This window comes from Caretta caretta, chromosome 2 (assembly GCF_965140235.1).
Source record: "Caretta caretta isolate rCarCar2 chromosome 2, rCarCar1.hap1, whole genome shotgun sequence".
Classification (NCBI taxonomy): Eukaryota; Metazoa; Chordata; order Testudines; family Cheloniidae; genus Caretta; species Caretta caretta.
This window is the reverse complement of record NC_134207.1, coordinates 221,250,001-221,261,761: the sequence shown is the minus strand read 5'-3', so window position 1 is coordinate 221,261,761 and position 11,761 is coordinate 221,250,001. Positions and strand designations below refer to the sequence as shown.

At 48.4% G+C, this 11,761-nt stretch overlaps 1 protein-coding gene across 1 annotated transcript; it reads right to left on the bottom strand.

Annotated features, from left to right (window-relative positions):
* Positions 1-5,191: 5,191 nt before the first annotated feature.
* On the bottom strand, positions 5,192-9,410 carry DLX5 (distal-less homeobox 5). Its single transcript, XM_048838205.2, has 3 exons — positions 8,857-9,410; positions 6,941-7,125; positions 5,192-5,845 (listed from the first exon to the last, which is right to left on the bottom strand). The coding sequence occupies exons 1-3, from the start codon at positions 9,350-9,352 to the stop codon at positions 5,525-5,527; spliced, it is 1,002 nt and encodes a 333-aa protein (XP_048694162.2). The 5' UTR covers positions 9,353-9,410; the 3' UTR covers positions 5,192-5,524.
* Between the last annotated feature and the right edge of the window lie 2,351 nt (positions 9,411-11,761).

The following is an 11,761-nucleotide window of genomic DNA, read 5'->3' as shown; positions in this document are numbered from 1 at the left end:
GATACTTCTGCTAGCTGCTGTCTGAAATCATTCTTTTTCTCAGCTCATCTCGTCCCAGGCAGTATTTCCCTAGGTTTTTTTTAAACACTCCTATGGTCCCTCCCATCCCCAAAAGAAAGCAAATTTGTCAGTGGAGTGATTGCTTTCTCTCAGATGATTTAACCGTCTGCACGTCACCTTGCTAGGAACAGAACCATTTTCTTCCTAATAATATAATAATAATTAATAATAATAATAAATAATAATAAAAGATCCATATTGAATTTACATCCTATCTGGCCATCGTGGAAAAAGCACAAGAGTATCGAGCCCATAGGCCTAATTCCCTTTCTCGTTCACTCAGTGGAGAAGTCATCAGGAGTCCTACAGGAAATTAGCAGAGAATGCCTTAATGGTAATTAATTAAACAAAGGAACCTGACTATCACGGCTGCCTAACAGCTAGTCAGGTTGACTCCATGGGCTATTGGCTCTAGTCTCACGATTAGTTTATATTAACCCCGAATGTGAAGCAAACCATCCTGCTTCGTTTTTAATGGGCCAAATCATCGAAGTGCTTTTGTTTGTTTGCTTGTTTTTAATAACCACTGTATTAATGTTAAGCCTTTTAAAACAAGTCGATCCAGGAAATAGATGTTGGGTTAATCACTGTAGGTTTATGGTAGCAAACGGGGTATTTTCTTGCCTATAGTGTTGGTCCCACTCAGTATTAAACCTGGAAAGGAGTTCGAACTGTTCTATAGGTAAATTCCTATCGTTCCTGCAGAGTCCATTGTCCTGGGCTCCTTATAGGGCGGAATTGATTAATGCAGTGTGGATTTATGACCTTTAAGGACTAAATTCGTTCTTGGGAATGTTAATAATGTTACTGAATATTAATAATATGCGATTTGTATGCGCCTGTTCCTCATGGAAATCAATAAGAATACCCTGTAGAAAGAAAAAGGGAGGATCAGGGATAATACAAGTCGAAGCCTACCCAACACATTATATGGTACATGTAAAGGGGACTGTAAGGATTTCCTGGAATCTGACGTTTAGCGCCAGATCCTCAGCTGGTGTACAGCAACCATGAAGTCAATGATACTACCTCGATTTACACTAGCTGAGGATTTGGCCCTTCAAGTGAATTTGTATTAGAAAGGCTTCCTTATCGCTATTGCAAACGCATCGACTGAAGTCTTATGCACATAACAGGCTTTTCTGAACGGCAGAAAACAATGAAATCCTAGGATGTGCAGCCCATATTTCAGGTTGCAGTTCCCTGTGCTCAGAATTTAATCTGGTGGCTGGCCGTGCACAGCTGAACCTAAACTGAGCTTCCTCATCCGAATGAAATGAAAACTCTGTGGTGTCTTGAGGAGGTATTTTTCTTTGGTTAAAGGTAGTAAAGTGTGGTATTTTACGGGTTTGTATATTTCTTGTCTGAGGATGTGGATCAGGCCCAATAAGGTATGTATGTTTGGCAGATAAAATACTGCTTATCCCCATAAATCACATGTAAACAGAGGCACCGCAGAACAAAGAACAGAAATATCTAATTGCTGTCGCAAAGGATCTCCCTTACCAAAAAGGAGGCTCCATATAAATTACCCAATTTCTAGCTCCAAGGTTCTCGTCTGACCTAAAAACCAGGTTATTGCGTTACTGCAGACATCGCTCCGATGACTAAAAGCAAGGAGGGGTGAGTGTGTGTGTGTGTGTGTGTGTTTAATTTAACTGAAGCAATATATATATGTTCTGTAATCCACAACTGAACACCCTAAAGACTGTCAGTCGCAAAATTGCGTGGTAGAAATATTTAATAAATAACACATGTGCGAAGCCCCTTTCTGATATATTCCCACATCCGTGCTGCCAGAGCTGAAATGTGTAACGTCTGGAGGCCCGAGTGCCTGTACAAAGGAATAGTTGCAGCTCGGGATCATTTACTGGGGAGCCCTAGAGAAGTGAAAGCGAGAAAAATGCCTGCCTGCGCTGGCTGGGGTTTGTGTGGTGACAGGTTGGCGTGTGTATATGTGCCCGGAAGGAAACTTGGACATTTCTCAGGGGTGAAGGGCTCTCCATCCGCAGAAAGGGCCCGGGAGATATTCCGGCGCGTGACCCGGAGTCAGGAGGGGACGGGTTGTCTGTAATAAGGGAGCCCAGCAGGGACCCAGGATTAGGGGAGCCCGGCAGAGAGAGGCTCCTGGACGATTTATCCGCCCTCTGTTACTGTGATATCCGGAGCGATCGGGTGCCAAGGAGGACGCTGCAGGGCAGAGGCGAAGCGGGGACTTTGTGTGTGTCGCGGCGGCAGGGGTGTGTGTGTGTGTGTGTGGGTGGGTGTGGGTGTGTGCGCGCACTTTCCAGGGGCGAGCATGGTGGGGCTGCGTGGGGGTGAACGCCTGTGTGGGTGCACTGTCAGGAGCGGGGTGTGGGTGTGAGGCCCTGCGGCTCAGCCCTGGAGCCGCTCGGCACCCACAGGAATGCGGCTCCTCTCGGCTCCCCGGGTTGCCCCAACTCCACATGGCCGCCAGGAAAAAAAAGAAAAAGGCAGCAAGTCGCCGAGTACAGACTGAACGTCAGACAAAGGCCAGTTCATCTGGTCTCTTACCCGGAGAGGGCTGGAGAGAGCCCAGAGCTGGGCGGGGACCGGGGGTTGTGATGGAGAGGGGCACACAGGGATGGGGAGAAGTGTCCTAACATCTATCCGGTCCCATGCGGGTCCAAGCAGCGTTAGCTAGATATTGATGTACGCGCATCTGATCGGATGATGGCTTTCACACAGCAACTCCGGCAAGGGTGTGTACACAGCCACCTATTTCAGTGATGGGCATATACACTAGTATACACTGGGGGATTTATACCTAGCCTCTCTCCAGGCCTAGTCTTCTTGACATACCTGGCTTGAGAGCTCCGGGGCATTACACCATCGCAGATCTGCCCAGCACTAGGGGCAGCGTGTTTGTGGGGGGAGGTTATGGGGGTGGGGCATAATCAGAAGCAATTAAATCCTGGAGTGGGATTGACGCTGAATCCAAATATCTACGGGCAGAGCTGGTTGTTTTCGCGCAGAACTGGGAGCCGTTGCTTTTAATAACAGGCTAAACAATCCCAGACCCAAAGCTTCAAGGTCAAGGCTGACTATGAAATGCCCCCCCTCTTTCTTCCTCTCCCCCACCCACCAAAGTGGCTGAGATCAAACATGAAAGAAAGAAAGAAAGAAAGAAAGAAAGAAAGAAAGAAAGAAAGAAAGAAGCGGGGAAACTCTGGAAAATATATTTCCACTTTTTATGTCCTAACCTTGAAAACAAAAGGGCAGAGAATCACAAAAAGGGGGGAACGTCCATAGCAGGTTCAAAAGCTGTTTTGAGAATAACGCTTGCCTAGAGCAGCGCCAGGACGAGCACAGAATAAGAAAGAAATGGAGAGGAAGTTAGCAGGAGTTAAAAGTTGCGTTTTTTCAGCAGCTTCAGAGTAATGGAGATTCCCTAAACCCTTACAGTTACAATCAGCAGGCAATACTCAACAAGCAATCGAGGCGCACCGGAACAATGCGTAAAATGGAGCAGGCTGCCCCATAAGCAGCGAGTTAAAAAAAATGAATGAATGAAAGAAAAAGAGTAAATGTTTACAGATAACCAACCCCCCTCCCCAGCTAAGGAACACGTATGAAGTCATTGCATGCTGCATGTGTCTGTGGGTCCGCGTGTTTCTGCACAAACCTCCCTCCTACACACACACACACACACACACCCCTTCCCAACGTCCAAGAAGAAGTTCTAAAGAACAGACTAATCCATTGTACTAAAAGTCAATTCCTCTCTCCCCCCCCCCCGCACGCCCACCCCCAACCTGATGCAAAACAGCAAGCCTTGGCGTCTTTCTTTGGAAGGAGGGGAAAAAAAGGACGGCGGTCAAGAATGGAGGGAGAAAAGAAGGAGGGGGCCGGGGAAGAAGGGACTAGAGACAGGTAACTGTGCCCGAGGGTACAAAGCGTGTCTTTTCAGGTCTTGTCTCCGACCCCTGGAACAGCTCTTACTGAGCTCCTCAGCTGACAGGATGCCATTTTTAATGTTCTTACCCAGGGGAAAAGAAAAAAAAAAAACCCTTGTCACATTGATCGCTGCAGTTTTCCCGCATTGCAATCAATTTCGCGTACAGTTTCTTATCTCTAGCCCAGGTTTTAATAGCGATGGCTCAGTTCTGCCCCAGAGCTGGCCAACTCCGCTAAAGGCCCATGCAGGGACTGGCCCTGCAGGACACGGTGCAGCCCTGGGAAAGCAGCTGTTCTGTTTGCACTGGGGACTCCTGCCTGTCCGCTATTTTATTTTAAGGGGGGGAATTCTTCCAGGTGAAAATAAATAGTAATAAAGGGTGTTGAGATGGTTTTATTCTGCAGAAGAGGAGGCCGACAGCAAAGCACACATTTTGAAGTCACGTCCCGCTCACACAATACAATCACTGATGCCCCCGACTGGAATCAGTCCGGTGTATTGTGGGAAAGCCATTTCTCCTGCCCCATTATCAGCTCTCCAGCCTCTTATCTGAAAATGGTCCCCGTTAATTGCAGTAAGACTTTAAATATGAAGAAGATAACGATCGCTTGGAGGTCTGGGCTTTTCCATGAACAGAGTTAAAAAGGTTCCTCCAACATCCCTTATTCACAGGGTACCGCTGGCCTCTACCCGACGCACGCTTTTTAATAGGCACAAGGGGAGTTTTGCCCTCATTTTATCCTTTTGTCGCATTTAGAAGCCTCCTTTGAAGGAAATGTAATTTGTATAATTACCCTAGCGCACACAGCGACTGAAGAGTGCGGAGCTCTCAAGGCTAATTGCTCTCTGCCCAGGATTCAGAGGGGCTTTACTGGGAGATTTCTCTTTCCCAGTGTTAAAATTTGTACGTTTCTTTTAATGGTAAATAATGTTGGGTAAAGTGCAAATTGTCTTTGAAAAGCCCATTCTCCAGATGAAAGCTGCCCTAGCGGGCAGCTCTAGATTTACAAGGGGGGGGGGGCTACACGGGCCAGAGCCTGTAAACTTTTACAGTCCATAGTGCTTCCAATGAGGCTGCGCCTTTGAGCAAGGAGTCGTTATCTGCACAAGGATCGGGCCCTAAAAATCTATCTCGCCACCAAACAAGGAAAGCAAAGGACGCTGTTCTTTTTTCTCCTTGCAATGGAAGAAGGGGTATTTTGGAAACGTCTCTCGTGGTCGAAATAATTTTATTTATTCAGAATATACAGTTTAATCCCTCTATCTACACTTATTTACAGGGTTAAAATAACATTGGGAAAAAAAGTCTCTGGAAAAGTTGAGGTCATAGATTTCAAGGCACCATTGATAGTGTCCACAGCTGAGCAAAAATTGTCCGTCTGTAAAAAAAGGGTCTCCTTTGAAATGCAATAAGTTACATGCACAAGCGTTACACATTTAATCTTTTTTGTTTTGTTTTGTTTCCCTTTAAAACTCCCCCACAGGCATTCCTTTCGTTATGATTCCTTAACAGTAAAACACAGGAGTCCAGGGGAAAAAAATAGTCTAATAAATTGTCCCAGAGGCCAGCGCTAACGGGTGTTGTAGGGAGCCGTGGGGCTGGAGGTGGGAATTGAGGGAGTTAGCACTGGAATACCAGGAAGTGGAGGTTTCTAAGTAGCTGGATGCAGGGGATGGGTTGGAGTTTGGAGCATGAGGATGATGGCTGAGGGATCTGGAAGAGCCCTGAGGTTCCCAAACCGCAGGTGACTGTGGAGAGTTGCACGCCATGGGGTCGCTGGAGCTGGGACTGTGCTCCGGAGGCATCTCCCCGTTTTTCATAATCTTCTTGATCTTGGATCTTTTATTCTGAAACCAAATTTTCACCTGAGAGGAGGGGAAATCAAGACGATTAATACCAGCGTAATGTGAAACGATCTGAGGCAACAGGCTAAGTAAGATTAGGGTCTGTCTTCAGTCAAGGAGGGGAGAGAAGCGAGTTAAATCTTTCCGAACACCAGCTGGTCAGTTACCCAGAGCAATCTACTACCGAGTGTGGCATTTACAACGACCGGGTCGGGCCCGATCCTGCGGGCCAACTTAAGGCTCCAGGCTCGAGGGATGCAAGATCGGGTCCGGTCGGGAGGTACTCTGCCCCTGCGCTACCCCTCCCTTGTCTGCGGACGGCAGTGCCTTGCCGCAATTACCTTGCGAAAGCCACCGCCGTCTCTTTCTGAAGTATTTTGTTTATGGGAGGGTAATAGAAGCCCACAAAACCATTTCAAAGGAAGGGGGTGGGGGTGGGGTGGGAGGGGAGTGAAGGCAAGCGAGAGAACCGCGTCTGATTCAGATCCGTCTGTTGCCGTCTCTGCGCTCTCTGGCAAACTGAGCCGGCTCTGCACAGCCACCAGGATTATTTTTGTTCCAGTGCCTTTCCGGAGACAGATTGTAAACACCACCGACAACCGCGCCAGTCTCGCCCCAGAGAAGCAGGCCGGGTGGGCGGCTGGCCAGCGCATCGATCTATCGCTTTCTGTGCCATGAATTCAACCCGGAAGGTAACAATGACAGGTTATGTTTGTAATGGGCAACGTTGGAGATAGGTGCCCAGGGAGTTGTTCTCTGCATATGGATCTGAAAGCCTTCAAGCAGAGAAGTGCGAGTGACCCCATCACATCCCCCCGCTCCCCTTTTTACGCAGACCCCGGCTTCTGCGTGTGAACGCCAGAGAGCTCCTAAGCCTTTGAATATAGAGCTGTATGTAACACAGAGATAGGAATCAAAAATCAACCATCACAACAAGGAACCAAAACCCACCCGGCCCGTTTCAAGAACAGCAGGCCTCTCTCGCGCGTCTTAATGCATTGGATCCGGCTACTGTTTCTATCCCTCACCAGTGGTGTCGGCTCTCCTCTCTGGTGGGTGAGAAAGACCGTCTTAATACCGACAAGGAAAACGCAATAGGTCCCAAGGCTGCATTACCTGTGTCTGTGTCAGTCCCAAAGAAGCAGCTAGTTCAGCTCTTTCTGGCAGGGCTAGGTACTGAGTTTTCTGAAACCTCCTCTGTAAGGCAGCCAGCTGGAAGCTAGAGTAAATAGTCCTGGGTTTGCGCACTTTCTTTGGTTTGCCATTCACCATTCGCACCTCGGGCTCTGCCACCTCTTTTTCTAAACAATCCAAAATAGACCAGGTTAGAGTTTCCCGGAAAAATCAAGTCCCCAGTGGAGAAAAAGAGCAAAGATCCAGCCCACTCGCCCAGCCACTGCCGGCGCCAGCTCTGCAAACACAACCCGCGCGGGGTAAGGGCTATTTAAAACCACTGGTGGAATAGAGGTGAAGAAATGAGCGGGGGTAAATGGAGTAATCTCCCACCTAACCACTTTCCGTTCACTCTTTGTGAAATGTATTGGGGGAGGCAGATCAGTTCCTTCCAGCCTACAAGTCGTTCAGGGTTGTTGTTGTTTTTAAACCTCTGAAGTCCCATTGTGAAGGAGCCCAGTTATGGGGGGTGTGCACGGGGCAGTACATTTCATCCCTCCATTCCCCCCTCGGGCGAGTGACAGCCACCGCATTGCAGGCTGCGCTGTCTCGAACTCCAGCCCGCAGAGCCCAGGCGGCCAGGCTGGGAAGACGCGATACTGAGGTCTACACAGTTCAAAGGCCCACAAGAAAACTGGCCTCCTTCAGCTCGACAGAAAGTGGCCGGCTCCGGCTCAGACAGAGGGCCGATTATAGTTATAATCATCTCGCCGCTGATCTGCAAAGGGCGCGCAGATGCGTCTGGTTTCTTTTACAAATAGCCTTAATACGCCAGTGGCCTTTATTTTCCCTTTGAGTTGATGAGCAAGAGCAAACGACAGGGACAAAACGTGAAAGCGAATAGCTGTGTATATAATGACGTAAGAGGTTGGCGGGAGAGAATTGCAGAGGCTGCAATCCATTGGGACTGCTACTGGAAAAGTCTGGTGTGCGATCCAATCTGTTTCACAAAGGGGTGGGGGCAGGGGAAAGATAAGGTACCCCAGTAAATCCGTCTGCCCCTGAGTGTGCATCTTGACCAGTGTGAGAAGAGCCCCAGAGAAGCAGATTCGCGCGCGGGCGGGTGGTTTTCATTCCGCACACGAACGGGATGCTAAATACGAGCAGGATTAAACATGAACTTCTGGGACCAGATCAGATCGGACCAGAAACCTTTCCCAAAGCTAGATCTCTCCCCTCCACACCCGAGCCTGCCCTCCCCCAGCCATTGGCCGAGCCGTGAACACCACAATGTCCTCACGACATTCATCGCGAAGCAGGCTCCGATCGGCTAAAGCAGAACATTGCAAACGGCACAAGCAGTCAGACATTTCAATGTTTTGGGGGTAGAATTCCGGCCAGATCCGCACCCTTCCCTTCCTAGGGATTTTCCCAGCCGCGGGGGCCGGGAGGGGTGGGAGAAGCAAACTTCAGAGTTTCGCTTTCCACGGTTACAAGAAGCCGGCGTTTGAGACAAGCTCCCGACATTCTTTCTCTTTCTTTACTTAGATTTCTCGGGAGGCAGCCCCAGAGGCCCTGGGCAATTTACAAGCATTTGCTTTGCTAATGGATGGCTGCTTCTGAGAGGAGTTTTCAGATCATGCAGATTAATTCGGTGGCTTTATTCCCACCCCATTTAAGGATCGCTAACTGCGCAAGATACATGTTAAAACGCCATGAAGCCAGGCACCCAGAACTGTCCGAGGAAGGATCCATCCCAGCAACCCTCTCGGGGAATCATTCTGCTCTGAGGTTTTGGGTTCCCAGCAGCCACTACTCCCCCAAACTGTTTCTCATCGCGTCAATTTCCTCCCCCTCCGCACCAGCAAGATGTCCCCCCATTAATCCAGGCCACCTCCACCCCCCACCCCAGCTCTCACCTGGCTGGTTTGAAGAACTCTGAACCCGGTTGTAAGCCCCGCTGTACTGGTGGTAAGGACTGGCGTAGCCGTAGTCTGCATAGGCTTTGGCAGGATAGTTCCCAGCAGGTCCATTCATGCCGTGGTACTGATACTGGTACGGATTGAGCGCTTTGCCGTAGGAAGCCGAGGTAGGCGAGCAATAGCCGTGCGGGGCTCCCCCCGTTGGACTATAATAGTCAGAATCCGTAGCCGAGGACTCGGGTAAAGTTGGAGATTCCTGAGACGGATGGTGCATGGCTGCAGACGTCTGGAAAGGAGCCTGGAAATCGCTGGATCTGATATTGGGGACCCTTCTGTCAAATACTCCTGTCATAGCTTGGAGACGGCGGCTTGCTGGGGCTGGCTGCTGGGGCTGCTCAGGGCTAAGCAGACATGTCTGGGGGAGGAGGCTGGGAGTCTTTGAGTCTCTGTGTCTGTCTCTGTCTCTGGCAGACTGCTGGCTGGGGCGCAGCATAGGCTTGGTTAAATCCTTAATTGCGCTCTTACGCACAGCAGGGTGGATCGGGTTCCATTGGCCAGAGCAATCAGGAGCAGCGACACCCTAACTCGTCCAACTAGTTTTGCACAACAAAGCTTTGCTAGGGGGGGGAAAAAAAGTCCATTTCAAGCTCTTTTAAAGTGAATAACAACAGCAATGCACAAGGCATAACATCGGTATCAGAAGATTCTCTGCTCCCCAGTCAGCTGGAGAGAGAAGTGCAAATATTATAGACACCACGGTTGGTGAAAGATCGTCACCATTGCTGCTCTATACATACAAGGAGCTAAATTCATCCCTGGTGCAAGTCCACGCACTGCCGTGAATTCAGACCAGGGATACATTTGGCCCCATACCGGTAGATTGCTGCGAGATCAATAACGAAGGGAAGTCCAGAGAGAAAGGGGATTACACTGGAGTTCAATGTGTTGGCTTCTTCAGTATTTGTAACTAACGTAGCGGACATTTCTGATTTAAATTCTGAATTCTGATTTGGTGGGAAACAAATCAGTAGCTTTCTCATCCGGGGGCTCTTCCTCCCCTCAGAGACATGCCGCAGAACTTCTGTTAAATACAACGAATGAATGTAAAATAGATCTAGTCCAATCACGGCATGCAATAAAGACCTCATCCCGGGGTATCAGTTTTCCAGCCGAACTCCCCATTGATATCAACAGGGGTTTGCAGGAGACTTGAGCACGGGACAGGGTCTAGTAAGTTTCTCTGTTACCTGGGTTCCATGGCTGTGCAACGCTCGCCATTGGAATAAGTGTGTAACACAGCCCCACGCGACTGCCAGGTGCCTTTCACACAGGACCGAATCCCAACGGGCCGGATCCTTCTCGCCTTCCTCAAGCCCCATGGCTCGATAATGCTATTGCTTCACACGACCGTAGCTCTGGAGGTTTAAAACTGTCTCGTTGCAAATGACCCCGCTGTTGATGTGACCAGAGAGAGAGGCTGGGGAAATCGATGGCACCTAAAGAAAGGACAGGGTGACACGTAGAAATGGGAGAAAGCGTGCTGTGCTTCTTAACTGAGGGTTTGCCCCAAGAGTTATTTCTGGAGCTACTTCCATAAAAAAATGGCTGGTGGGAAGATGTTTTGTAGTTAAATCAGTTACCATTCAGGTTTTATGCGGTCTCCTCTCCATCCCAGAACTTTCACTCATCCTTCTAAGTTCTATGTACTAAGATACATATATAATGTCCTTTCCAGTCTGCTTGGGCTTTTTTAAATTTGGTATAAAATATTTCCCCCCTTAGAACATAACAATCCCACTGCCCCCAAAGACTGGTTTAACGAGGTCTGCTTTCAAGAGCCATTCTTTTATTTGCAGCAAAACCATACACAACCCCCCTTAACACTGGTCTCTCTATGATGATCAAAATATAGTCTTGAGTAAATGTAGCACTAGATCCACACCGCAGAGCAGTTAAATAAAAGCACACATACAACAACCCCCCGCCAAAGCAGCCCCAGGTCCCCTTAAAACAGAAATAGATCGGTGAGCGCCCGTCTCAAAGTATTTTACAATAGCACTGCAAAAATGTATCAGATTTTACTAGACATTAGGGAAAACAAATAAAAGGCTGTTTTCAGTGACCTGGGGACTTGTAGATTTTTCTGAAGCTGTTTACTCTCCAGATTTAGACTGTTTGCTCTCTGAAGATCTCCTAGCCAGCTGGGTAACACTTGTAACACAACCATGTATGTTGTACTTGAACTCATTGTTTGCTTTGGAAATGTCCGCAGCTCATATAAAATCACATTAAACAAATCCCTAACCATTTAATTATATGAATCACTTACTCAAATCAATTGCAAATACTTTTTAAAAAAAGGGGCGGAGAGGGCGGGGGATCTGTTTACCACTGGGGGTGGGGGAGAAAGCAAGTTTATTAAAATGTCCAATTTGCATCCATTTGGTAGGGACGGTGGAGATTTTAACCAGATGAAGCAGGGAGAGCGAGAGACGCTTTTGTACCATAAATTCCTGGGCAATGCACCTCAACACGCCCAGGCAAGATAGTAACGTTTGAAAGACTAAAATAAAGCGCAATATAGTGCGGACATCGCGCTACTCTGAGGCACGGTCCAAAACCGGAGTTGGATTTACCAGCCAAACCTTAATGACATGGTCATCTGCAGCTGCCTTTGTGCATCTGGGTTACAATCCTCCAGAACAGAACGCTGGTTCCTTTGTATTATTCACAGGCCCCTGGAGTTAGAAGTTTTAATATTAAAATAATAATAGGACCCCCCCCACAGATAATCACACAACCAAACAGCTGATTTTTTGAAAAGGTACATCTCTTGTCCCTTAGTCCACCTGAGGGAGGATTACTGGCCCTCGCCAGTTTCTCTCTGGCTTTCCTGCCCCCA

Coding starts and splice junctions, on each gene's coding strand:
- DLX5 (XM_048838205.2), bottom strand. CDS start 9,352: ATGCTGCGCCCCAGCCAGCAGTCTGCCAGAGACAGAGACAGACACAGA. Junction 7,126..8,856: donor GAGTTCTTCAAACCAGCCAG/GTGAGAGCTGGG, acceptor TGGATTGTTTAG/AAAAAGAGGTGGCAGAGCCC. Junction 5,846..6,940: donor TGGGACTGACACAGACACAG/GTAATGCAGCCT, acceptor CCCTCCTCTCAG/GTGAAAATTTGGTTTCAGAA.